At 40.3% G+C, this 27989-nt stretch overlaps 3 protein-coding genes and 1 long non-coding RNA gene across 6 annotated transcripts in view; 3 read left to right on the forward strand and 1 right to left on the reverse strand.

Moving 5' to 3' along the window:
- Nucleotides 1-13911, forward strand: part of HOXA3 (homeobox A3) — a 43610-nt gene extending 29699 nt beyond the window's left edge. Inside the window, exons 1-3 of one of the 3 annotated variants that reach the window (XM_045005953.1) lie at nucleotides 3154-3283; nucleotides 10307-10889; nucleotides 12326-13911. In XM_045005953.1, coding sequence (XP_044861888.1) covers nucleotides 10424-10889; nucleotides 12326-13095 — 1236 coding nt within the window. In that variant the 5' untranslated portion in view covers nucleotides 3154-3283; nucleotides 10307-10423 and the 3' untranslated portion in view covers nucleotides 13096-13911. Of the gene's footprint in view, nucleotides 1-3153; nucleotides 3284-7366; nucleotides 7504-10306; nucleotides 10890-12325 lie in introns of those variants that run through there. The other 2 variants (XM_045005954.1, XM_045005952.1) reach the window with 2 other exon arrangements.
- A 3051-nt stretch (nucleotides 13912-16962) lies between these two features.
- On the forward strand, nucleotides 16963-20284 carry HOXA2 (homeobox A2). The gene is made up of 2 exons (XM_045002984.1): nucleotides 16963-18673; nucleotides 19208-20284. The coding sequence occupies exons 1-2, from the start codon at nucleotides 18292-18294 to the stop codon at nucleotides 19945-19947; spliced, it is 1122 nt and encodes a 373-aa protein (XP_044858919.1). The 5' UTR covers nucleotides 16963-18291; the 3' UTR covers nucleotides 19948-20284.
- Nucleotides 20285-20371: 87 nt separating this feature from the next.
- Nucleotides 20372-24516, reverse strand: LOC123362806. Its single transcript, XR_006576578.1, has 2 exons — nucleotides 24316-24516; nucleotides 20372-20835 (listed from the first exon to the last, which is right to left on the reverse strand). It is a non-coding gene; the product is annotated as an uncharacterized LOC123362806 (long non-coding RNA).
- A 185-nt stretch (nucleotides 24517-24701) lies between these two features.
- Nucleotides 24702-26394, forward strand: HOXA1 (homeobox A1). The gene is made up of 2 exons (XM_045005917.1): nucleotides 24702-25398; nucleotides 25804-26394. Exons 1-2 carry the CDS (start codon nucleotides 24756-24758, stop codon nucleotides 26157-26159), a joined length of 999 nt encoding a protein of 332 aa, XP_044861852.1. The 5' UTR covers nucleotides 24702-24755; the 3' UTR covers nucleotides 26160-26394.
- Nucleotides 26395-27989: the final 1595 nt, after the last annotated feature.

The following is a 27989-nucleotide window of genomic DNA, read 5'->3' on the forward strand; positions in this document are numbered from 1 at the left end:
TAAACAACGAAATGTAGTGCTCTTTGTGGTGACAATATTATTCTGGCAGTGGTAGAAGATAGGGGATTATATAGAACTATTTCAAATCCTTGCCAGATTTTCCTGCTTATTTTTGATGCTGATACATAATTAGTGTAGTTTACTACCTTTTAAAGACGGCCATAAATTATAGGGCTACAAGGGCTGCTTGTGTTGATTTAATAGCCTGTTGAAATCCTTCCTACAAAGAGACACGGCAGATATCCATTCATTCCCATGTTAAGAAAAGAAAAAGAAAGCATAATTTTGTAGAATAATGATTTTATCCCGCATGCCCCACATATATATCTTTGTCCAGAAGTAATTGTGATTTGTAAATTAACTATATATTCTCAAGTTCCACTCGATTGCAGTAAAAATGTCTTTAAATAGGTTGTATCGTTTTAAAATACACTTTTTCTTTTAACCTGAAAAGGAATTGTCAAAATTCAGTTGAACTAACTTCATCGGTAACAAATACATATTCATAGGTAAACAACTTTGCCCTGTGAATTTCAACTGGGAGAGAACGGAAATAAAATAGTGTTTCCATTTCTTCATTCACACAAGGGGATAGTCTTACCTTTTAACTAGTGACATAGGCATAACAATGAAAGGTAGACAGAGAGCAAGAATATTTCGAAATCTACTTATGTAACCACTTAAAAGGACTATTAATACTAATATTTGCTTTCAAATCTATCACAAAGGGACTCTCTTTATTAGAACACATTTTAAAACAGCTGTTTGTTGATATTGCTGCTTGGAATCTCAACGCAAAGCCATGTGCACAAAGCATAAAAAATCAATAGTAAATCTTCGGAAAAACGTAAGGTTTTCAGGTCTTAAAACAAACTTTTCAGGGCTCCAAATCATTGAGGTAATAAAACAAAGTTGAGTCTCCAGGAACAAAGCAATATGTTGGATGGCAAGGCAAACCAAACCTCTGCTACTTTCAAGTCCATTTGAATGTGTGTTTGAAAACTCATAATCTTGATACCTGACCAAAGAAAATGAATTCCAGAACCGGTGAAAGGGAATTATTTTCAGCTGCGGTCCAGGACCCGGTAAAGTTAGAAAGTCTCCCCGTTCTTCTAAAGCACATCCTGAAGAAGTAATTCATACATCAAGAAGTTACTTTTCTTAATAATTACTTAATTTATCCACTACATACAATAAGTTAATTTTTAAACTGTAGTTTTAACATTAGCTTGATCATTAAAACTAATAAAGATGTTCATAGAAATAGGTCTTGGAAGCCAATAGTCATAGCTAGCGTTAAGGCATTTAAGTTTAAGCTGTACCTCTGACTTATGATTGTGATTTATTGCTTTTGTAGTTTCTATTTGCTCAGGACTGCAAGTTCTAAAGCCATCTTTCTGCTTTTGATGCAAAGCAGTCGATAACTTTTTACAACAGACCCAAGGAAGACTTGCTGTGCTTTTTCAGCATCTGCTCCATTATCCATTACTTCCAGTTGCATTGTTGCAGGATAACTTTTTTTGTGTGTTTCTTTTATGGAATCTAAAATCACTTTATTTAAAATAGCCATGAAGCCATCCCTAGTAAATTCCACTATTGGTTTAAATGTAGTTCTCTGCTATACAGTTAAAAAATAGTGGTAGAGTTTGGAGTTGCATTTGCTATGTGTGTCTAAAATGCTATATTTTCCAGGATTTTTTAAATTGAAGGTCCTTAGTGACGATAATATATAAATGTTCTACTGCTATCAAAGTCACTTCCATTAGAAATATTGCAAATTCTTCTTCTGTTTTAATGTCACGCTGACTTTGTTGGAATGTCTACTAATCTATACTATTACTGATGGTTTAAATTCCAATAACCGTTGATGTTCCACTTTACAATCAAAGCGAGATTATTATATAAAGTTTGACCATAAAGTCTGTAGACGATAAAATTAATCTTTTTTACAATCTTACAATAAAGTATTGGTGAAGTGATAAAAGAATATAAAAAGTAAGCTAAAAGTTTTCTGTAAAAATGCTAGAGTGGGGAAAGGTTTGAGGCAGATGATATATTGTAAAATGCACAATGGTGGTAAGAAATTCAGAGTGTAAAAGTCACCACAGTGGCACAGTAGCACAATACATGTGAAATATGTTATTTACCCCAACTATCTTTATAAGAGCTCTTTGAATTTGTGATTTCCTTTGTCTGTGGTGGGATTGTGTAAATGAGGAAAAACTAAGTTTTAGAGGGAAGACTTCATTCAGATTAGAAAATTGTTCATTTCATAGGTTAACTCAGGGGACGTATATGAGGGCTGTTCCTTTTTTTCCTGGACAGTTAGATCATTTTGTTTCTAAATTTTTCATTGTTAGAAGCCTATAATTTTGTGCATCACTCAAATAGTTGTATAGGAAATGCGTAAGCGCAGTTTTAACAGGAAGGTCCCAGAAGATTTTGCAAAATTCAGATCCTCCACACCGAAGCCAGGCGCATTCTTCACAGGGTGTTACAACGACAAAAATCAACCACATTATTAGAGGAGACTCTTTTTGCCTTTGTCAGGTAATTTCAGGTCTTTTTAGTTTCTATAGCTGCCCTGTTGTAAAGTGTGGGTGTTAAGCAAGCGCCATACAATAGCAATATAGAGAAGCCTGTAGGGAAGATTGGTAATCAGAGTAGTCGTTAAGGAGGTCCTTATTGAAATAATAGTGTCAAGAGTTGACTTTATTATTGGATTGCAAAACACACCATTATTAAATGTAGATCAGTGTGGCGGGTTTTTTTTTTTGGAAATGCCAGTTAATTAGGTTTAGTATAAAAGTTCATTGAATCACATAATATGAAAATAATTTCTCTTACCTTGCATGTGATTTTGTGTAAAGAAATATTAAGTGTGGGGAAAAAATAATCATCTCCGGCTGCTGATTTTTTTTTCTTTAAATTCTTCTTAATATATTTGGTTAAGGCTTTAAAAATCAGAGGATTGCGCTTAGAAACCTTGTTCCTTCAATGATTCCCTATTTCAAATAAAAGGATTTAAGTTGACGTATGACCACGTGAGCACATAATACAGCGCATTATTGTGGCATTTGGAGTGGAGACCCGGGCTGGCTTCGTCTGTGATTACGCTTTTCCAGTTTCTGTTCAGAGCAAGCACTGCTTTCTATTATTTTTTCCCTCACTCTCCCCTGCAAGAGCTTTCCATTTCGGTTGCAGCTTTCGTTCCTTATGGAAAGATTATTGTCGAGCTGATAGGACGAAATGCTTCGTTAAAAAGGATGGATTTTATTTTAAGGTATTTCCGTTGATTGTTCATTTATGTGGTGAGTTATTGCTGGTCGAGGCAAAGGTCAGTAGAAAAGGCTTAAGGGTGTGCGTGGATCCAAATCAAGCTTCGTTTCCCCCTTTGTTTCAATTTGCTGCGGAAAATATTCAAGTATCTCTTCGCAGCAAAGAAACCAGAGAGTTTCTTATTTTTGCCCCTAGAGATTCTGTGTTTCTTTTATGGGGATCTCCCTCTGTTAAATCTCTTTTAAAGCTACATTACTGTTGTCTTTTACGATCAAGTGGAGACTGGGAGGATCTTATTTTTCTTGAAATATATACATATCTGTGTATACAAGAGTATTTTAGGAGATTGAGAAACACCCCTGGAATGGAGTCGGGGTTCGATTTGTGGCTGTTGTTATTGTTTTGTTTTCTGTGTGCTTCTTTTGCCGATTCCGGCTCCGAAAATCGATGAGTATGCAATTGTGCTGCCATTTTATTTATGATGCTTAGTGGTACTTTGTTTACTATGCGAGCAGGGCTGGATTAGCTCTCTATCGTATCGAGGTTAACAATTCCAGTTGAGAAGGGATTGCCTTTCTTTCCTTAGTGAAACCAAACCTGGATTTAGCTAAGAATTATCTGGCTATGAACAAATGTCCATCCACTGATTCTAACAATAAATCAGCCTCTGGAAATTTGTTTTACTCTGAATAGGGATCTGGAAAGCGAGGGAGGAGGGGACAATCTCCTTTCTGTAAGGATTTACATGATCACTAAATTTCCTATCTCTACCACTATGTAGTAACCTGAGCTATATAACTACATATATTGTGTAGCGGGAAATGCACCTAAAATAACCCAAAAAATGAAGGGATTCCTTGTGTTCTACAAGGGGACAAATGTTATATAAAATTACATCCACCAGTGAGTTCCAGCTTTGGGAAAGGTCAGAGTGCTGAGGTTTGATTTATGTTTCCAGTGAGTTGGGGCAGCATGCTCGCCTAGATGCGGCTGTGTCATTTTGTCCCAAATTACTGGGCATTTGTAATTACTCAATTTATGAACGGGTCATGGAAAAAATCGAACTATTAGAAACAAAACGTTCTTTACTGAAACACAAAGGCAGAGTTTAATTTAGAAAGACTCGCGGCCATTCTGCACTGTTCCAGAAAGCGGAAATGTAGAATTTGGGTTTATCTGCCAACAGATACACTCAGAACAGAACTGACCCAAAGAAATGCCAATTCCGCCACACATAACGAAGCATGTTCCTCTTTATTAGCCATAGTGTTTTTCTTACGCAATTAAAGCAGGGCTATTTCACTCCCAACAGTGTGTTTAAAGCTAAAGCAGGTCAAACCATATTTTAAACGGGCCAAAAACGCGTCGTGAAAATAAAATGTAAGCTTTAATTGCAGCCTTATTGCTTGTCATCGTTTCTGATGATTTACGACCCAGTTCTGGTGCATTTTTGACCCAGTTAAAACACTCATAAATAAAAAAAAGTCCCAATATAAAACGTGCAGACCAAGAACAGTTGTGTAGATGGATATTTCGAAAGCCTTTCTGCTTGTGTAAATAATCAGAGTGTTGAGTAAATACAAAATGAAGTGTCAATTGCGATTTTATGGTGTTCGATAACACACACGGTAATGCAGATTAAACAGGCTTGTTTGCAATATTTGATACTGCACTCATTTTCTAAGGCAACTCACAGCCTTGCTCATCTGTGTAATTACTTGACTGTACATTTCTTCAATTCTCTCTTTTCCCCAATTTGAAGGAGGTAGAATATTCTTCCCACTAATTATTTCCCCCTAAAATATGCCGAAATAATAAATCGTTTATAATCTTAGGCGTTTCTGCCAGAACGGATTCAATAAAGATTTATATTAGCTATTTTACATCGAGACTGACAACATTTCCGTGAGTGGAGAGAACTCCGATACAATGGAAACTCTCCAGAAATACATTACATTTCAAATCTCAAATGTTTAACCAAAATATAGAGGAAATTCTTCCCTCAAATTAAACCCATGCAGTCCCATTGGCTTCTGTGGGGTATTAGGGAAGGAGGGAATTTCGGCCCTCTGCTAGTGAAAGATACATGCATTTATCTTTGTATAACATGCAGTGCAAATATGCGCATTTTTATATGTTACATCAAATTCAAATCCAGTCATACAAAGAACAATCACCTGCGCACCTTAAAATTACATCTTTGGGTAGCGAGAAAGACAGGACCTGTCTAGAGTTATTGCAAAGTAACTTTCTTTTCTTATACAGTCAAATGTATCAAGGAAAAACATACCGCAGTAGCTCAATAAACCATTTAATTTCTTGAATTAAAATACCTTAACAATTCCCACGATTTAGAACAAATAATCTTCCCCTTATTCCTCCCCCTTCCAAAACAACATACATATTTCAGTCCAAACTTTAAACGCTCTGATATTACAACACCAAATATTCCCGAGGTATTCCCAAAATCGGCACAGTTTCCTGAGTCCGGAGGTTTTTGAAGATGTATAAGTAACCATATTCCAGTTTCCCCTGTTTGCTCTAGGAGGGTTCTGTAGGGGTCTCTTTGATTGCATCTTGCAATTTTAGCTGAAACAGGGAGAAAGACAAATCAGCAGTTTCAGGAAAAAAGTGTGGGGTTGATTATTGACCAAAGAAGCTTTTCTTCAAATGCGACATTCAAGGGGCTGTTTGAAGCAAAATGCATACGGGTGAATTTTTGCCTCTTCTCCCCTCCTACGCTCCCCGACTTCCCCTTTCATGTTGTGCCATCGCAATATGCCATAAGGAGCAAGTGTTTTCTGTTTTAGTGCTCTGTTTACAGCTTTGGTGCATGAAGCCATAAATCTTGTATAGCCATAAATGACAAAAACCATTGGTATGCATAAGAGGCCACCCTGGCCTTATAGTGCTTTTTATTTGTCGTTTGCTTTGTTTTTGCTTTAAGGTGACACTGTGCTCCCTTGCGGTTTTAAGCATACTATTTATATTTTTAACACCTTAATTAACGAAGAAACGACAAATTTACACCTCCTAATTATTCTAAATCTCCACTTAACGTGTTTCACCCAAACCGCCTCCTTTATGCGGGGTTATAGTCTTAAACTTGATTGTAATGTAACCGAAAGGAATTCCACGGTTGTTGCTGACGCGCCTATATTTATGTTGTCAAATTTGGGCTATTTTTTTAAAAAGCACTGAAGTTCAAAACATAAACCCTCCAGATACACCTCAGCAATCTATACAGATAGGTGTGCCAACATAGGCATAGAGTGTGTGTCAAATGTATGTGTGTGAATGCGTGAAAGTATATACATGCACATATGGGTGGCTCTCTCTATAGGTATATCGATGTGTATGTATGCGTAGATCTATGTCTGCACATAGGTGAATATATCAGTATGTGCATATATGTGCGGATCTCTATATGGGAGTATGTGCATGTGTACATCTCTATTTGCGTGTGTATATGTTTAAGTACTAACTATAATTATTTCATTCGTTCCACTAGAAGCATTGCCCAGAGCACAGAGCTGATAGGAGTTGCTTGGATGAAAGACATAAACCGCCGATTAATTATTATTGTTGTTATTATTACTGACTAGGTCTCCCACAACTTTCAGCATTCATGAGCTCGGGTAGATAATATTCCATATCTACCAAAAACCGATTCACACAAAAAACTGGTCCGAGTGACCCTTTGTGAGCGCCGTTTGTCTTCATTAGCATAATTTTCCTGGACTTTAGTGACGCCTCGGTGCGGGGGGAGCTGCACTCCTTCACTCCCCTCTCTCCTCTCACTCCTTCATTCCTTCTCCGCAACCCCCACCCTGCCCCGGACTTCCCGAGGCGGCTGCGGTTTTTTTTTCCCCCCACCAGACGTCTTTTGCGTGTAATATTCATAAGAAACATACCCATTTTCTGTGGCACTACATGAGGGAAGCCCTGAGACTTGATAGCTCTTATCTTTGGGAGCCTCTTGTTGCCCTTAGGGCTGAGCAGGGAGAGGGAGGGGGTCCAAGCCGAGCCAGCAATCCCTTGCGAGTCCTGAGCAGTGAGCGCTCCTCCAGCCTGGGCTGGTGGGTTCCTGGTGCAGATGACTTGAGCTGGTGCCCATCCCGGAGCCGAAGGGACTTGGCTGGGGGAAAGTCCTGCTCCCTGGGTTGTGTGTCGCCGAGCCTCCAAAGAGCATGTTGGCTTCCGCCTCAGTCGTCAGAAGTTAAGGTAAGCAGGCCACAAATACGCTGCTATCAGTTGTGAACGGCGGAGTTTATGTCCCAGTGATTTATGACCATAGACTTAAATCTCGGTTCAAGAAGAGTTCACAAGCGGGAGCTTCCTCCCAGGCAGTGACTGATACCCTTACACTTCGCATGCAGGCAGTTTCTCCCTCTTCCCTGAACTTTTCTTTATCTGTCAGGAAATCTTTAGGGGCTGCCTGGTTTTCTCTCCTGGATCAGAGTTCGGGCTGGGGGGGGAAGGGGGGGTTAGAAGGAAGGAATTTTGTTAGATGTACCAGGGAGGGGGGAATAATTGGGAAATGGGGAACAAGTGAGGGACCTGCTCGGACCCCCTCCCTCTCCCTGCTCAGCCCCTAGTAAGGCAACTTTCCTCCGTGTCTTCTTTATCTTTCAGAGAGCTTGTTAAAGTGGCACTTGTTTAACTCACAAATATTGATCTTGTCGGCGGAAGGGCCACTCCAAGATTTTGGGGCCCAATTTTGCTTTCACTCCCTTACGACCTCATTGAAGACAGTGGGATCGCCCTGGTATAACCAAGGACAGAGTCAGGCCCTTTGTCTTCAATGTGTAAAAGAGAAACATTTTTGCCAACCCAGGCACCAGTTTCAGTGACAAACTTTTGTCCTCCCCTGGTTTTAGTATCTCTGGCACGTTTAAAAAAAGTTGTTGTACCCACAGCTTCCCAGTTTTCTATAACTTTGCAGAAGCTGCTTAACCCTGGAAACCAAAACCTGAGTTGCTCTGTCTGCAAATAGATTTTCCAGAACCTAAAATATTTCTCTCTCAAAATCAAGTTGCGTTTTGTTTTTGTTTTAGCTCCGTGCAGAGCTCTGGGAATATTCTTCACCAGGCTTTCTACTCAGCATTACCCCCCTGGACGTGTTAGTCACTGTAACAAACTTTAAAATGTCAAAAATAAAGTGAAGCATTTTAAATGGGCGACCATGACACTAAGATCACTATTATTTAATTAATGTATTGTTTTCCTGAGACTGAGTCCCATTTCTCTGTGTGTTTCAAGGGAACTAAATGAAACCTACTTTAGGGCCTAAGAATCAGGCACAGTAACGGGGGGAGGGGGGAAGGTTGTGCTTTATAATTGAGGAACTTGAAATTAATAAGTTTATATGTATATGCTTTACCTTGACCAGCTTATTAGTTCAATAACATCCATGGTTCTTAATAAAAAATCAAATGGTAACGCCTTTTGGGTGTTTATTACATTAACTAGTCTATAATAAAAGAAAGGGACCATTCCTTTCTAAGTAACTTGTATCACTTGAAATATATATATTTGTAACTATTGGTGTACATTGTGTAACACTTTGTCCTCAGAGGCTCACGTGGTTTTAGGTGCCTTGGAAAAAATCAAGCAACATGAGACTGTAGAGCACTATTTTTGACCTGGTGTAGCTGTTTGTCAGCAACAGAGAGGTGGGTGCGGGTAGAGAAAAGTATTTTAATTTCTGAAAATAGTGTGTGTGTGTAAGAGTTCCTAGACTGGAGATAACATTCTGATCTCCTTTCCCATTACTGAGGACACATCTTTAACTGGTTATTCTCAGGCAGGTAAACAGCATGAGTTAACAAAAAAGATTCGCACGGGTTGTAGGAGCATTTTATGGTTTGTGTGTCCATCCTCTCTCTCCAGCCAAATGACCCTCATACATCAAATTACATAGCAGTTTCAAAGACAGAACCTATTATCGTTAAGTTGGAAGGAAAGTTCAAGCCGTGGTCATGGAGATGAACGCTGGTTTTTCAGGTTCCTGGTGTTTTTTCCAATCCATCATGTTTTAACAGGTAGAATTTGGTAGTTTCCATGAAAAGAAGTAGCTCCAAAATAACTTCAAAAGTGTCTTGATTCCTTACGAACTTTTGATTATAATTGTCATTCCTAGAGAACAACATTCCATTTCTGGGATTTTTTTTTTAAAGTGAAAGATATAAGGGATGGAAATTCCAAACAGGCCGATTCTACCAGGCTCACTTGAGAGAAAACTCCTAAGTGACAAGTGGAGAACAGTCCCCAAATTATTTACTTTGATGGCTTTGTAAAACTGTTTGGTCCTGGTTGCCAAATCTGTGTCCAAGTTTAAAAATTTACTGCAGTTAAAACTGATTTATGTGCATGAGGTGGGTTTGGTATTAAATATCGAAGTTAGTACCAGCTTAATCTGCAAGTACTGCTTCTTCCATTTGTTTTTGTCAAGTATTTTATAGGAAAACAAAATATGCATTAGACTGCGTGCGTGTGGATCTTCTTGAATGGAAAGGCTTTAAATAGTTTTTTCTTTCCCACGTAATGTGTGTGTGTGTGTGTAAAATTAAAAAGTCTTATCCAAACTGTAACCACAATATAAATATTAAAAATAAGATGGCAGTGGTTAATGTGAAGTACAGGAGAGAGGTTTATTACTCTCCTACAGAAGTGAAAGTGAATGAGAGAACCACTCCCCTAGTGCAACATACGTTTCCCTTGATTACTCTTATCTGGAAGCGTTGTATTTAAATAACTCTCGGGTTCCTTGTGTGATAAATGATAAAACAATTAATGGTGTTATAAACCCTAGAAAACCCTTCTACTGGTGCAGTAAACCACATATTTGTAGCTGCCAGTAAATTTAGGCAGCTTTTATATCGAAATTCTCTTAGCCTAAGGCCAAGTCATGCTGCTAAATATTGCTGACCACTTTTTCTTTTATGGCTTTCATGTCACTTAGCTATTGAAAGTAAGATGGATTTGTACCATTTCTTCACTCTGGTGTGCTTTCGCTACACCCTAGGTCTACCAGGAGAGGCCATTGGAGGAAGAACGTCACGTGACAGAGGGGTGCCAATGTTATTCTTTAAGGGTGTCAAGACCCTGTCAGTTTGTGAAATAAATATTGGGAAACAACGAAATGCAAAAAGCGACCTACTACGACAGCTCTGCAATCTATGGTGGCTACCCCTACCAAGGAGCAAATGGTTTCACTTATAATGCTAGTCAGCAGCAATATCCTCCATCTTCATCACTTGTGGAAACTGAATATCATCGACCTGCTTGCTCTTTACAGTCACCTGGCAGTTCTGTGTCCCACCATAAGGCCAATGAAATCAATGAGAGTTGCATGAGGACCATCACTAGCCAACCCATTCAGCCCCCAGTTATTTCAGAGCAGCAACAGCAACAGCCTCCAGCCCAGCAGGCACCACCTCCACCTCCACCGTCTGTCTCACCACCTCAAAATGCCAGCAGCAATTCTGCCCCAACTAACACTACCAAGAGCCCAGTTATTAACTCACCCACCATGTCCAAGCAAATATTCCCATGGATGAAAGAGTCTCGACAAAATACAAAGCAGAAAAACAGCAGCTCCAGTTCAGGTATGAAACGTATTTACATTATAAGTGACTTACTTAGCCTCGCAGGCCAAATTGTGGGATCAGGTATTTGTAGTTTGTCCTAGATATGTCATCTTTTAAAAAAATATTGTGGGAATAATCTTATTTCTAATATCACTTTTTAACCACGTATCTTCTAGAAAGTATTTTCGATTGCTTTAAAGTGAGTTTGGTAAAATGTTAAACTCAGCCTTGCAAATTATTTCTAAGTTATTTAGTTTCTAGGCACTTCTATTTTCTAATGTCTAAGGTTGATATAACATTTACCTCTTAGTCTGTAACATTCCATTCCACAGGTTATGTTCCCTCTTCTATTAAATCATGTCAATATATAGAGGCCTAGGCCTCTAGCCAGAGGCACATCCTGAATATTTTGTTGGCATAGTGCTATTAGAATAATAAGACAGTGACCTAGCCCTGCTGAAGTGTAACTGGAATAAAATAGCTCATTATCATCTGCAGTCAGGATCAATGCTTTACTTATATTCAGAACCTATTCTTATTTTATCAGACTGATTGGCAAAGTTACAAGTCTGCTAAACAAAGAGCAGTTATGAGTACAATAAAGTTAGGTCCATAAAAATACTACTGGGAGATTATAGTGTATATCAACACTATTATTACACAAGTACACCTAAATCGATAACACAAGCTTCTGTTCCCAGATATTTTGTTTATATTTACCACTTCCTATATTTCCTGTGTATTGTGGAAATAGATTCCAAAACTTTAGCAAATTTTTCTTTCATGTCTTTCTTATGGTTTGATAATATTACCATTTACAACGTTGTATGTCATGTATTACTTTATTCATCAAAGCAATGTGTTTATATATATGTATACATATTACATATATATTTATATTTATGTTTAGATTTACATGTATATGTTTATATTTATATTTTTGTTTGTATATATGGGACATGTGCACATGAGTGTGAGTGTGCGCACACACACACAGAGTTCATGTGTGTATGATGAGATTTTTCAGACCATTCTGGAGGATTCCATTGATGGAAATATCTAAATCCTCTGGACTGCTTTGAGGAAACCAACAATAATATATAAAATATAATCAGACTTTTGCATTAAAGAGTTCATAAGACTCGCTTTTAAAAAATCTTTTCTTCTTGTATAAGGATTATTTCAGGTAAACTACAATATTTAGTGTGTTTAATTGAGGCAGTTATAGTCATATAGTGACACTTCAAAGGTGAAGGAAAATAATGGTGAACCGTTCAATGCTTTTAGTCTGGCATATTTTAGTTATAGAAAGAAATATGTATGTTTCACTAGGATATTTGTATACCAGTGAGCTGGGATCTACAGACACTAATCCTAGCCATGGCTTCTATTGTTTCTGGTTACTGTGTTCAGGTTCCACCATGCTGATTGTATTCTTTGTGTGATTTACATAGGTGAGAGCTGTGCTGGTGATAAAAGCCCTCCAGGGCAAGCCTCCTCTAAAAGAGCACGTACAGCTTATACAAGTGCCCAGCTGGTAGAACTGGAAAAGGAGTTCCACTTCAATAGATACCTTTGCAGGCCAAGAAGGGTAGAAATGGCTAATTTGCTCAATCTCACAGAAAGACAAATCAAAATATGGTTTCAGAACCGCAGAATGAAATATAAAAAGGATCAAAAGGGAAAGGGCATGATGACCTCTTCAGGAGGACAGTCCCCAAGCAGAAGTCCTGTGCCTCCAGCTCCTGGGGGGTATTTAAACTCTATGCATTCTTTAGTAAACAGTGTTCCCTATGAGCCCCAGTCGCCTCCATCATTTAACAAGCCTCATCAAAATGCCTATGGCATCCCTGCATCATATCCAGTTCCTCTCAATAATTGCCCCCCTCCTCAAAAGAGATACACGGGGACAGCAGCGGTTACTCCTGACTATGAAACTCATCCTCTTCAAGGCAACAGTTATGGAAATCCACATATACAGGGAAGCCCCGTCTATGTGGGGGGCAACTATGTGGACACCATGACCAATTCTGGGCCTTCCATCTTTGGTCTAACTCATCTCCCTCATCCTTCCTCTGCCAACATGGACTACAGTGGGACTGGGCCAATGGGCAACAATCACCACCATGGACCTTGTGATCCACACCCAACATACACAGACCTTACTTCTCACCATCCTTCTCAGGGAAGAATTCAGGAAGCGCCCAAACTCACCCATCTGTAACAGACAGGAGTTACTAAGTGGAATGAAGTCCCCAACTTTTTAAAAAGTACTTTCCACCCTCCCCTCCCATCTCCCTCTATTTTTTTTGTTTTTTGTTTTGTTTTGTTTGGTAAAACGTTCTATAGTTTATGTGACGTAGCAATATTTGTTGCTTGAATTGCTCTATAGTTTCAATAGTGGATATTTATCTTCTTGAACTGTAGCCTTGTGTCTCGCTTTGGGAGTATACATAGGCTTTATACTTTACTTCTACACTTTTATCAAAACAGGGTATATGAACAAATTTTCTATAACAATAATTCTGAAATGTGAATTTGTTCGTACATGATTGATCCCACGGGGAAGCAATTTTTTATTGCACTTCTTTTAAATAGCGAGAAAGAAATCAAAGGCGCTTGAACAGGGGCTCCCTGGACAATTATTAATACGTGTTAAGTCTTTCAATGTGTGTATGCTGGTGAACATTCAGATTAATTTATATTTTTTTTGAAAACATTGAATAATCTAAGTGTTTAAAATTTTATTTATCCCCATCTGTTCATATTTATATATATATATAAAATTCTGTACCCTGAATATTCAGGAGGTATTTACCTGGCCGTATGTTAGATGGCATATTGGCATAAGTAGGAAATATCATTTGAAAGGAAACTATTACTCCTTTATTTAAAAATATAATAATGCAATAAAATCTGAAAAAAATGGATCACAAATTGAATAATTTATGCTTGTAACATCCAGCTAAATGGAAAATGTGTAAACCTGAAAAGACTAGATTTGTTTTGAAAGTTATACATTCCTTGCTGCTCACATTCTGAAAAAAATAAAGATTTTATTCTGAATAATAAAGAGTTAAGAAACGATTATTTGTTTCAAAAGACCCAAGCCATGTGATCACCAAGTGAACAGATACACATACACATACACACAAGCATCCGATACCCACGTACCCTCCAGCCCCTTCTATTTTCCTTATCAAGATTTTAAAACCTGCAGTGAATTGGCAAATCCCAATATGTCTTATGAGCTGTGACAGTTTCAGCGTTGAAAATACCAAAGATGCAAACGATCCGCCTTTTGTGTCCATAACGTTAGGTGCTGAGCTTCAGGCATGCTTACAGGCACTGCTGTGGGGAGGATATTTTTGTCTGAATAATATTTATTTGGGTCAGAAACAAAACCAGGTTTATTTCGCAAACAACACTGCTCCACATAAAGCTCAGGTGCCCGCGCCGAACAGAGTGATTCCCGAAACAGTGCTCGGAAGAGTTAAGCTGGTCCTTGCTCCAGGAATGTTGGATTTCGCCATGTTGGGCTCTTTTTTCCTCCCGCAGGAACCCACTTCACCAACAGCCGTCCGTATGGAAAAGGCTCTTCTCGCCTCGGCACTGAAGGGACCTTTGGAAAGCTGGGCGCTTTCTACTCCCACACTTTTCCTCCCAGGGTCAAAACAGACAATTCATCGACTGTTACATTGTGCTGGGAGGGGCGGGGGGCGGGGAATTAAATAAAGCAAAGAGAGCTAAGAATAAAAATAAGCTCATATACATTGATATTTTGAAGCCACAAATTAAAAACAAAATGTAATAGTGAGAAGTACAGTTCATCACCCCACTAGGGAAGAAACCAGAATAAACCAGCTGTTTAGGCTTGTTTACACTTTTTGAAAGCAAAGCTACTTGTTCAGGCTCATACACAGGATTACAGTGTAGTTCGGGATATTTTCTTCTCAATATGTTGTTTCTTATTCGTCTATGATTTAAAAAAAATGACCCGATTTTGCATTTTTTCGATTTTGTTAATCTGACTTCCCACCCGAATTCACGTCCTCCTTTTTCTGGCCCTGGTGGGGGAGGGGAGAAAAGAGCGCTCTAGCTTTCGGTTACAAAATGCAATCTTGTAAAATACTTACTCTCTGTGTGGCTTTCGATAATAAATTAGCAAGCTAGTCACATGCAAGGCTATTCCGATAGGAATCTGTATTAACTAGAAACCAGAGAAGCGAATTAACATACTAAAATAAGATTTTTCCTTCATAATACTATGTGACCTTATTTTTAAAATTCAGGCTATAAATCAGGGTGAACCTTAATAGACTCGGGTGATATATACTCATGTATGTATACAGAGACATAAACATATGCCATGTATATATTAACCCATGCTTTTCAGTATCTGTACCTTTTAATGCACAGAAAAAATGTCGCCATTTTGGTCTCACTCTAAAATATTATTAATCGTGAGTCTTTATCTTGTTCTGAGAATCATCCTTGCTTGAAGTTTGTTGAAAATATTATAATGTATCCATGAATCTATATATAGGTGTTCTGCAAAAATATATATAACATTTCAGTCAAAGAAAGCGATTTTGTAGGTAGTTATTTTAGGTGTATATATACTGAAGCAACTGAAGAAGAGGTTGCTTAGAATCTGTCTGACATTTTTCATTGAATCATAATATATATTCAAAACTGACCTAGGATAGAATATTAATCTGAAGAAGAAGAAAATATCTTTTGGCAATTGATAAATCCAGAAAGGATTATTTTGGAAATGTTTCTGTTTTATTTAAACAACTCTCGTTTTAAGAAGTTTAAATAAAATCAAAGGAAATGTCAGAAGCTATGAATTCTTCATGTGTTGCTTCTTTTAGCACAGATAATTAAATTTATAAAAATATTAGAAAGAATTTGGCTCTCCCCTCCCCTCCCTCTCATTCCAAATATATATATATGAGCGCAATTTCCCTTACTTTTTCCAGAAAAAAAACCATACATCTGGTTTGTTTTAATTTTTAGATCTTGTTTTAAAAAAATCTATTGATTAACACATATTTATAAAGGCCGAGTAATAGATTTTTTTACAAGTATTTTACGTTCATTGTCCGAAGAGAAAAACCTTTTGTTCCAGGTGGTTTTTGTATTACACCGACCACAAGAAAATAAATAGAATAAATAAATAAATAAATAAATAAATGCGCAGGATACCTACACCCACACGGTTTTTACTTACAAAGCCTCCTTACACTCCAAATCTCCCTCTTTCTCTCCCTTTATTGTCTTTTCATCCTACTGTTAATTCCAATATTTTAAAGGAAAAATAACCCCCGGCACTAAGCCAAATAGAACCGTACTGTTCCCATAGTACTGAGAATAACCCTGTAACAGTACATTTTTAAAAGGAGCCCTTTTCCTTGTTTACTTGCGTTTCTTGCTCTCCTTCTTTGCTCGGTCACATTTGATCTTGGAAAGAGCAAGAAGGTTTAAATGTGTTCTTAAGGGCCAGTAGCTGTCAAACCTTTTGGCGGACAAGATTGATCACGCGCAGGCATCACCAGAGCTTTGTTTGGAGTAAAAGCAAGAAAATTAAACCCCTAGCATTTTCCAACAGCATCTATATTTATAAGGCATCCCTTTTGAGGTATTAAATGACAAGTCTTGTTCTATATGTTATTTAAACAACCCAACAAAACAACCCCGCTTTAAAATGCCCCAACTCCATCCCTCCTCCCGAGCCTTTCCCAGATATACTTCATCTTGTGGATTTATTAGCTTCAAACCGAAGGGTTTTGGTCAGCCTCGGATAGAGTAGAGATCTAATGATCAGTTTGTTATTTGAACCGCTTACAAAGATTCTGGCGATGCCTTTCAATGCAATCCTGAAATAGAGCAGCTATTGCCAGCGCGAGGCTGATTTGGCTTCCTTTAGACCATTAAAAAAAAAAAGCACAACAATGATGTTTTTCATCTTGAATATAAAAAGCTACACGAAACAGATATGGCCGGTGTGCTGTGGAAAATAAAATTCCGGATATATTCATTGTGTTTATTAATAATAATAATAATAATTAATAATTGTAGCCATTAGCATCATATTTTACCACTCTTCTCGATTTGATTGGAAAGATTGTTTCAAAACATCAGCGTTCAGTAGTTTAATAGCTTTGTAAGTGCTAAATCAAAACGATTGTAAACAAAGTAAAATGCTTTTAGATCATGTACAGTTATTCAAGTTAGATTATTTGCAGCATTTCCCCCTGACGTATTAATATTTATATACATATCTGACACTACCTTCCAATATATTTCCCTGCAATTGAACATACTCACCAGACCCAGTCTACTACGGTTATTAAGCAAAACATGTCAGCAGACGCGAGTATAGTTTACAAACTAATGCACTAGATTGCTTAGAGTATTTACAGTATATCTATATCTATATGGTATAGATATAGATATTATGGTCCACTTCTGTGAAGTCAACTGCAGTGAAAAGTCATGACCATAAAGCTGTTTCTATGTTATTCTTCCCGTAGGAGCAAGGCTGCAGCGGAAAATCCTGCTAAACAATGGGCAGAGATCGGCGGCCAATTGTTCTCCATACTGTATATACTCTCTCCCCCCAAAGCAAAAGTGTCATAGAGATGCCAATTCGGGAGCAGTAAACTAGTTTAGGGGAAGTGCTATTCCCCAGGAAAAAAGCAGGACTCTCTGCCAGTAACTCCTGCCTGGGTGCAACTTCTTATGTGGCTGAGATGTGGGGGCCCTAGGTGTCAAAACTTTGAAGATTAATGGATTACTTTGTTAATGACTCAAAGCGTCAGATTGAGGTGCTTAAATGATTTGCGAGGTGCAAAGCGTTTTCCTGACAGTCCCAAACAATGAGATGAGTGTGCGGGAGGAGACAAGAGGGGCAGCAGTCTGCAGGACAAGCAACCACACACACACACACACACACACACACACACGCACACACACATACACACACGCGCACGCACAGATCATTTCAGATTAGGACGCAAAGGCGATAGATACAGATATATAATTTCCCCCCTAAAAAGTGTAAATAAAGCCTTTCTGGCCCCCAATGAGGCGTTCCTTCCCGACTTTTTTGGATCAATCAAACAGACAGTGGCTTCTTTTGATTAAAGCCCAAATTGTCATTGGGCAGAGGCAATCATGTGACAGCCAATTCGGTCCAATTTCAACCTTGTCTCCATGAATTCAATAGTTTAATAGTAGCACGGTCCCCATACGGCTGTAATCAGTGAATTAGAAAAAAAACACCCCACCAGCGATCTTCTATGATATATTTTTTTCTTCTCTCTCTCCTTTTTCCTGGGCCTTTCCCCCCTCCCCCCAAAAAACCCTCAATAAGAGGGAACTTTTTCTCCAAGGGGGCTGCGAGTTGAAGGCCATGAATTTCGAATTTGAGCGAGAGATTGGTTTTATCAATAGTCAGCCATCGCTTGCTGAGTGCCTGACATCTTTTCCCCCTGTCGGTGATACATTTCAAAGTTCATCAATCAAGAACTCGACGCTTTCACACTCGACACTGATTCCTCCTCCTTTTGAGCAGACCATCCCCAGCCTGAACCCAGGCAGCCACCCTCGCCACACCAGCAGCAGCCGTCCCAAGCAGAGCCCCAATGTCAGCAGCAGCAGCCCGGTGCCAGCCGGCGCCCTGCAGCCTCCGGAGTACCCCTGGATGAAAGAGAAAAAAGCCTCCAAGAAAACTACCCTCCCGCTTGCTTCGGCCTCAGCCTCAGCCACTGGACCAGCCTGCCTAAGCCACAAAGGTCAGTTCAAAGACTTTCCCCTAGAGCTAACCCTTTTCCTGGGATTGTTGCTTTCCCAACTTCACTGGAAATGGTTTGGAGGAGGAGGAGGAAATAAACTGGTGGGCTCCACAGTGTTATTAAAACCCCCAAACTTTCCCTAACTTGTTTAATGTGGGATGATTTATCTGAGTTGGAGCTGACCTCCTCTTGTCTCGCTGTCCTAGAGTTAGGATATTTGACAGTAATGAAGAGTGATAGATTGCTCCTGCTCAGCTAAGCAGCTGATGCATTAATTATAAATTGTAGTATGGCTAATATAAAGTTTGCTCTGGTAGGTTTGGGAGCTAGATGCAATAATTTTATTGAGGTGGAAAGGGGTCCACAGATCGGGAGCACAGGAGTGCAACACAATGGATTTACTGCAGCCAAGGGCGGCCATTTTGTTGCAGTTGATATTTTATGCTATATATATATATATATATCTTTCCCCTCTCTGAGGTGGAACGTGCTGGGATGCTAAAATTCAAACTGTGCATTTATCTGTTTTTACAGAGTCTCATGAAATCCCCGAAAGTGGTAACGGTGGATCTAGGAGGCTGAGGACGGCTTATACCAACACCCAGCTTTTGGAGCTAGAAAAAGAATTTCATTTCAACAAGTATCTCTGTAGACCAAGGAGGGTAGAGATCGCAGCTTTGCTGGATTTGACTGAGAGACAAGTAAAAGTCTGGTTCCAGAACAGGAGGATGAAGCACAAGAGACAGACCCAGTGTAAGGAGAACCAAAACAGTGAGGGGAAATTTAAGAATCTAGAGGACAGCGAGAAAGCAGAAGAGGAGGAGGAGAAATCGCTCTTTGAGCAAACCCTCAATAATGTCTCAGGCGCTCTTTTGGAAAGGGAAGGTTACACTTTTCAACAAAATGCACTATCTCAACAGCAGGCTCAGAATGTACACAATGGAGAGTCCCAAAGTTTCCCAGTTTCGCCTTTAACAAGCAATGAGAAAAATCTGAAACATTTTCAGCATCAGTCACCCACTGTTCAAAACTGCCTATCAACAATGGCCCAGAACTGTGCAGCTGGCCTGAACAATGACAGTCCTGAGGCCCTAGATGTCCCTTCTTTACAGGACTTTAACGTTTTCTCCACAGATTCCTGCCTACAGCTTTCAGATGCAGTTTCACCCAGTTTGCCAGGATCTCTGGACAGTCCTGTAGATATTTCTGCTGACAGTTTTGACTTTTTTACAGACACACTCACTACAATTGACTTGCAGCATCTGAATTATTGAGAAATTAAAGATGTCCTGTCGCCAAGGGTTATGGCTTGTTTCAAATTACTTTCTTTTATTTTTCTTTTCCTGGTCAGTATTTTCTGTTTATTAATTCCCTTTACTGTGTTCCAGAGCCATTTTTACTGTTTCTTATGAAGTTTTAGTTGTGTTCAGTTTAACCTAGCCACATTCTAGGTCCCTCTATGAAAGCAATATATGAGGCCTGTAAGAAAGTGATCATATAGAATTGTATCTTCACTTTCTTTTTATTTTTGTATTACATTAGGATGCGTTGTCATAAGTATTTTTGGTAGAATAAATTCTTGTTTGCTACAAGTAGCTTTCTTCTCTCTCTCTAGACTCAGACCATAACCGGTATCCCGCCCCCAACCCCTTATTTAACTTCAGAAATAAAATTAAGACATTCTGGTCACAATCTCTCTCCTTTTGGTAATTTAATATATTTATTAGAGAGAAAAAAATCACATTTAAATTCTTTATTGCAAAGGTTCTCATAAATCAAGTCAAAGTACCCGATGATTCTCACAAACAAATATAACTAAAAGCCCACAGAGCTCACATAAAGATTTCTTCCTTTTAATGTACACATAACACGTTATTCTCTGTGTGAATACAAGTCTTGCGTTTTCTAAACTGTGACAAACACCATATATATGCAGCTTTGCGGTTACAGACAAAATAGAATCTATTGTAAATGGGAAACGTGCCTGCTAGAGAAACTGGCTGTTACACGGGTGGAATGCTCATTTCAAGCATCCTATTTTTCTATAACTCAGTGCTTAGGTGTCCAGCAAGTCGTTTTCTGAAACACTTCTTTAAAAACACAAATGCTAACAAAGTACGCCTTGGATTAGCTCCCAGGTGCTGAAAGGTCCCAAAATAAATCTAAAAAAGAGAGGAAATAAAAAAATGTTATTATGTGTAAAAATACATTTAGGACGGAGGTAAGTTCTTAGTGCCATTCTTTCGGAGATTTCTGCGAGGGTCCCATAACAAAAAAGTCCCTTTCTTTTTAAACCGGTTTGCGGTGCCAAGGGTTGATCATTAAAGCTGGAAGCTAATGGTTAACATGTTCTAATTTCAATGGAGCCAGTTCAGCGGCCACTCTCCAAAATGTGTTACTTCCTCAATTACAGCAGTAAAGAAGCACATTAAAAACTCCAGCTAATTTGGTAAGAATATTATCGGTATTAATCACCCAGCTCAGAAAGTGAGCGTTTTTTACTCTTCTAAAATCAAGCAACAGATGCTAGCAGGTAGTTTTGCCGCCCACAGATCTGTCGACCCTGGATTTTGAGTATTCCGGAATATTTCTGAAACACAGTGAATGGATTCATTTGTCTCAAGTAGTTTGTTTCCATTTCAGTTGAGGTGTGTTGTTTCTCTGATCCGCAACACGTTGTGGAGCTGAGATGCGTGGGCAATAGCTGGAAGGGGTTGGATGCAATTCTTCCTAAACCCATAAATCACACTCTTTCTATGAATGAGAATGTCATCAAAGAGATCAATGGCAGGAACACATGCACAAATAAAAATCCTCTTACGTATTTGCCGGAGCCGGGGATCCCCGTCTAAAACCATTAAGTTAGAAGGCGTTTAGTCATAATTCATTTTTATTGCTCGTTTAAAACAACAGATTGGCTAAGCTGCGGATGCCGCAAAAACCTCGGGCCTGCTTCTTTTCTTTCGCTGCTTCAGCACTTTCGCTTTGGGAAGAGGGCAGTTTTGTCAAGTATTTTAACGTATGTTACAGGGTTCCAATGGGATTTAATTGTTAATATATGATTGGCTTTAGATATTTATATATGATGTATATACAGAGTGATGTCATAGCATCTTCTTAAATTAACAGAATTGTTTAGTAAAAGACCAGTAAACGTCTCTCAAGCTATATTTAAAATCAATATCTGCAAATCTATCTGAGATACAATTCTTCAAAGAAACTCTTTGTAACCCCTAAATCTTGAGTGTGTGTGTGTGTGTGTGTGGGAGACACAGAGTATTATTTGGGGAATGTCCCAAGAATGTGCACCAGGCACCAGAAATGCTTCAAAGGCTTGAATTGCTGGAGATGCAAACTCGACTTTCTGCAAACCACGATGGACCGAAGCAACAAAGGAGACAGGGTGGGGGCTAGCAGAAAGGTTTGACTTTTAAAATAGCACAGCTCTGAATTTTGTGTGCATTTGCAACCGTGTCTGATGGCAACTTTTCTCTTCGGGGGGATGAAGAGATATTTATCCCTGGTGTGTCCCCTTCCCATTATGTTGCACTGAGGCTCTGTAATGGCAGCAGAATTCGAGGCATTAGAGGAGAGACAATGTAACAAAAGACGCGGATTTCTTCAAAACAATGATACAGAAATGAAGGGAAACGATTTAAAGGAAGCAGCGGAGAGTAGCAGAGGAGCTGTTATTTGGCAAAAATTACGGGTAAATATATAGAGAGGAATTCTATGTGCAGATAGATTTGCAGATATATTGATTTTAAATAGAGAGAAGTTTACTGTTCTTTTAGTCAACAATTCTGTTCTTTTAGTATGATGGTATAACATCAACGATGTTTATAAATAAATTATACATATACGGTATACTAAACAGTTTTGTTAATCGTTAAAGTAGTGGGGGGAAAAACACCCTGGGAAAAGCCATCTCTTTTATAGTAAACAGATACACCAGCCTGTGTTTGCGCCTGATTTATACAACCCTTATCACAACTGATTGACAAGAATTAACTAAGACAATACTGCAGCCAAAAAAGGTTGAGCATCGTTCCATATATGCTTGCTGGACTCCCCCCCTCCCCCAACCCCCACGGATTTTAAGAAACTGAACCTTTTCAAACGGCTGCATGTTTGTAAACTGTAAAATGGAAGGACAAATCTTCTTATGGATAAACTTGGGAGGAGGCGTCGGGGGCGGGGGGGCTCTGGAGGTGAAATGGATACATGGGTGGCCTAATAGGAGCCTCGAACACTTCTGGTGGCTTCTCTCTTGGAAGAGGATGTTGCACTTAGTATGTGTGGGTGGCTGGAGGGAGAGGGCTGGAGAGTCAAGGGGGAAATAGCCCTTTATATTTTAAAATACAAACAACAATCAATCGGGCATGGTGATAATGTAAAATCTGCCAAAGTTGAAGTGTATCTGCATAAATCCACCCACAGTTCGCCAGGCTGAAAAAGACAAGAATAAAACTATTCCCGAAGTTCCGTGGCTGGCTGCACATGTTTGACAAGCTCTGTAACTGCCTGTATCCGTCTGAATAGATAAGGGGAACGTGAAATCAAATGGCAAATACCAACGATCATCCATACTGTTCTATACATTGGTTCTATTTTCCTTGGCTGGAACAAGAGAAAGTTTTAGTAAATTTTGAGAGAGATCACACCGTGTGTGTGTGTGTAGGGGGGGGCCCTCTGCCAGCAGCCATCTGTTTACTCTCCCCTCTACTCTCTGTATACTCTGTGGTGTAGTACGCAGCCACCAAGTGACAAAGGCAATTAATTGGAGTTAGGGACTGCAGTGGCCCTTCACCTCCTTTTTTCTCCCCCTCCCCTTACCCCATGGCGTGTCATCCGTTGCTTGGGTGTGTTTATCGTTAGGAACTGTCCCTAGATCTCACGCAGAGAGAGAGAGAGAGAGAGAGAGAGAGAGAGAGAGAGAGAGAGAGAGAGAGTGTGTGTGTGGCACAGGCGCCGCGGGACCCCAGCAGATGGGATTGCAGAACCTGGACGAGCTTCCAGCCTGCCCCACGTTTGCAATCGTCATCCATTTTCCTGACCCCTCCCCAGCCCCGAAACCGACTGAGCTCACGTAACCTGTGGTTAGCTGGGCAGAGCCCCAAATGGGGGCCGCTGCGGCAGCGCTCCGGCCGCTCCTCGCCCCATGCCTGGGCGCGGTGGCAGAAGCCGGGCGAGCCCGCCTGCCTGCAGCACAATGGGGTTAAATTACAAAAGCGCCTCATTTCCATGCTAATAACATCGGCGCGATGGGGATGGGGATGGACAAGCCCCTTTAACTCTTGGCTGGTCGAGCGCGGGGCTCTGCGGAGGCTCCAGGAAAGGGGACACCCAGGCGTGGTCCCCCCCCCCATGCCTCCAGCCCCGAAATGCTGCGCGGGGCTCCCTTCAGCACAGCCCGCTTGCCCGTCCAGCTGGGGCCCGCACAAGGACCAGCCAGCCGGAGGGCAGGGGGGACGGGCTGTCCTGACCGCACCAGCAAGAGCGGCGCACTCTCGGGCCATCCGTAAAGGCGATTCCCCCCGGAGCGGTGCTGGTGGTGGCAGGAATCCTCCCAAGCGCGCTCCGGGGAAGGGAGCGGCCACTAACTGCCCTGCGCGCAGAAAGCGTGGAAGCGCCTGTCTTACCTGGGTTCCTCCAGCTGGGTCTCCGAGCCCTGTAATCCATGCAGAAGGAGCGCCCCCCCCTCAACCCCCCTCCAGAGGCGCCTCCGCGTCAGCTGCTGCAGGCTGAGCGCCTGGGCTCACACTGTCTCTCTGGCCCCGGCTCTGAAGCCCCAATCCACTGGCTAAGGGGGAGGGGGGACGGGGGGGGGGAGAGAGAGGAGGTGGTGGTGGCTCCGCGTCACCTTGATGGAGGAGCGCTCGGAATTTAAATGCCACTGGAACGGTGATCCATCACCAGCAGGAGCAGGGCAATTTTAGCAGGAGGCTCAGCCATTGGCTGCCGCCCTCACGTGTCCCCCTCTCACTGTACATTCATATCATTTTTCTCCTGGCCCCATGGAGGAAGTGAGAAAGTTGGCACGGTCACCCAGGACTCCGAAGACCCGGTCACTCGGTGATAAATGGACACGGCGAGGATGAGTTCCTTCCTCGATTACCCCATCCTCAGCGGAGAGTCCGGGGCATGCTCTTCCCGAGCCTATCCTCCCCCAGACCATGGGATTACAACTTTCCAGTCCTGTGCGGTCACTGCCAGTAACTGCAACGGGGATGATCGCTTTATGGTTGGCAGGGGGGTCCAGATAAGTCCCCCTCACCACCACCATCACCACCACCAGACCGGTGCCTACCAGCATCACAACAACAACCTGGGCATGTCCTACTCGCACTCTAGCTGTAGCCCGGGATATGGCACCCAGAACTTCAGCGCGGGTTACAGTCACTACGCACTAAATCAGGAAGCAGATGTAAGTGGAGGGTATCCCCCATGCACCCCGTCCGTTTACTCTGGAACTATCTCATCTTCCATGGTCCAGCATCATCACCCCCACCAAGGTTATGCTGGGGGCACGGTGGGTCCCGCTCAGTACATTCACCCCCCATACGGACAAGAGCAGCAGAATCTGACTCTAGCGAGTTATAGTAATTCCTTATCCCCTCTCCATGCCAGCCACCAAGAAGCTTGTCGCTCTCCTTCTGCAGAGACCTCGCCTCCAGCACAAACCTTTGACTGGATGAAAGTTAAAAGAAACCCGCCTAAAACAGGTTAGTCGTGATTTCAGAGCAGGGGGCTGTTTCTTTCCTCTTCCACTTTCTTTAATAAAACAAAACGAACCCAAGTCATGCTGCCTTCTGATCTATCGTGTACAGGTGCCTTGTTGTTTATAGGTAAGGAGATCTGAGACCTCTGAGTATGGACAGGTTCATCAATCTGATATAATGGCAGTTCCATGCTGGGTTTTTCGGTGGTAATATTTCTTGTAATTTGTAAACAACTTATCAAGTTTCCTTTGATACACACTAGTGGCCGGCTTTATGTTAGCACCTCACACTCCATCACTCTCTGTCCCTCTTTTTAAGAAGTTCTTGTTCCATATCGTTTTACCTCTGTGTACATATTGATTATGTCACCTATACATCACTTATTTAACGTTTCATATACTTTTGCAGGGAAAGCTGGAGAGTACGGATACGTAGGTCAGCCCAACACCGTTAGAACCAATTTTACCACTAAGCAGCTCACAGAACTGGAGAAAGAATTCCATTTCAACAAGTACTTGACAAGGGCCAGGAGGGTGGAGATAGCTGCTTCACTGCAACTTAATGAAACACAGGTGAAGATCTGGTTCCAGAACCGTAGGATGAAGCAGAAGAAAAGAGAGAAAGAGGGGTTGCTACCCATTTCCCCTGCTACCCCGACAGGAAGTGAAGAAAAAACAGAGGAATCATCAGAAAAGTCCAGTTCATCCCCAAGTACCCCTTCACCAGCTTCATCTACCTCAGACACTCTAACTACCTCAAATTGAAATATTTCTGGCCCCTGCTGTTTTAGATATATGACTCCCACTCTAAAGCCACATCTTTAGCAAAGCTTTATTGATTTAAAGTATATTTTAATCTTTAGGTCATCTTTACATCAGTCAACTTGTTTCAAGAGAATTTGGTTTTAGAAGGTTTCCCAGCTGTTTAGTCTATGCAGAACTAAACAATTTAGTGGTTTCCATAATCAGGTTTCTGATGACCACTTATTCAAAATTCATATTTTTTAAAATTCCAGCTAGCGCTGCTGTTTGCTACAGAAGATTTGTTGGCACAGTTAAGAATTTCTCTCAGTAGAATAAAATTGCAAGGACGTTTCTATATTTTTCCTTACATAAAGACAGGATATATGGAGTACATAACCTCATGAAAAGATGCACTATTGAAAGTGTTTACACGAATTATAGACCTTTCATCCTTTAATTTAATGTATTCTTTTTCGTGTGTATGAGTTTGCTGGTTGTAAATACTTTGTCCAAGAGATTTATCTTTTTACAGATTTTTTAGAAATGATGTCTAGATTATCAGATTAAATAGGGTAGGTACATTCTCAAAGTTGATTCAATTTTATATTGTTAAAACTGACGATCATATCAGCTAAGTTTGTTAATGTCAATCAGATACCTCAAATAATAGCACCATTTCTTTTAATGAGATAGAAGAAAAAAGCTTCAATTGCACTGGGTTTTGTAAACTTTGCTTAGTGTGCTCCCACCTCCCCTCCCCCATCTGTGCTGGATTATATTGGACCTAAGGGTATATTATCCTAAAGACCTGACCTTCTCCTATTTTCATATTAATCCTTCCTTAGACTTGATGTCTTTTCGACCAAATCGTAAATGTGATGAATGGCCAAATGAATGTATATTTTATGTGATTCGTGTATGGAACTTTGCATGATGCACAGTGCTTTGATGTACTTAAGGTACACTGAGTTTTATCAGTTGTCATTTGTGAGCAAACCATCTTCCTGATTTTCTGTACAATCATTAAAGGTTCTGAGATTCTGTAAATGATGAATCCAGAGCAAAATTTACGGGTCCTAAAATGTCTGTAATAAATATATTCACGTTTCAGGTATACTTGGTTTGGCTACTTTTTTGTGTGCCGTTGTTGATCATACTTAGCTCAACATTTCAGTTTCTTCATTTTCACTGGTGTGGCCTTTGATATGCTACTTAATAAAAAGTAATTTCTCCTAATTACTGTGCTGAGGTCAGAACTCTGTGGTTCCTTTCAACCGTGCCACATCACACAAGCCTGATTCCTTTTTCATGTTCCACCAATATTATCTTTAGAAAGTATAAGAAAACTCCCCTCTCTATTGCAGCAGGAGGGAATTTATGAACTAGATCTATTTTTGAAACGCAAATACTAGCACTTCCTGGTTCAAGTGCTAACCTTTTCACCTCGAACTGAACGTTGACATATCTATAAACAGAGCTCTCTTCAAAAGCAAGAAACTGTCTTCAATCAGTCTTTCTTCACATCGTAGGCCAATAGTTAAGAGAGTCACATTTCATTATCCCTAGTATAAAGTTGACTCAAGAAATGCAGCTTCATTCTCGCTTCTCTTTACATTGCCAGTGACATCTTTAGGACGTTAACAACCGGAAAGTTGGGTGCTTCTTCTTCATGGAGATGGAACTCTAATGCTACACATTTGCCCCTTATTTCAAAGAGAATTTAACCTCCAGGTGATACACACAATTTGTTCTTGCCAAAGAGCACAGTAACCTACACCGATTGGATGCTTTCGCTGTGCGTAAAACAAGTTCTTTCAGGTAAATTTTAGGAAATCCTGAAATACTTCGATT

The sequence above is a fragment of the Mauremys mutica genome, chromosome 2, assembly GCF_020497125.1.
Source record: "Mauremys mutica isolate MM-2020 ecotype Southern chromosome 2, ASM2049712v1, whole genome shotgun sequence".
NCBI classification, from domain to species: domain Eukaryota; kingdom Metazoa; phylum Chordata; order Testudines; family Geoemydidae; genus Mauremys; species Mauremys mutica.

Bases quoted from the DNA above. Each gene is read 5' to 3' on its own strand.
- HOXA1 (XM_045005917.1), top strand. From the start codon at position 24,756: ATGGACACGGCGAGGATGAGTTCCTTCCTCGATTACCCCATCCTCAGC. The intron at 25,399-25,803 runs GTTAGTCGTGAT...ATACTTTTGCAG, and splicing joins AAGAAACCCGCCTAAAACAG to GGAAAGCTGGAGAGTACGGA.
- HOXA2 (XM_045002984.1), top strand. From the start codon at position 18,292: ATGAATTTCGAATTTGAGCGAGAGATTGGTTTTATCAATAGTCAGCCA. The intron at 18,674-19,207 runs GTCAGTTCAAAG...CTGTTTTTACAG, and splicing joins AGCCTGCCTAAGCCACAAAG to AGTCTCATGAAATCCCCGAA.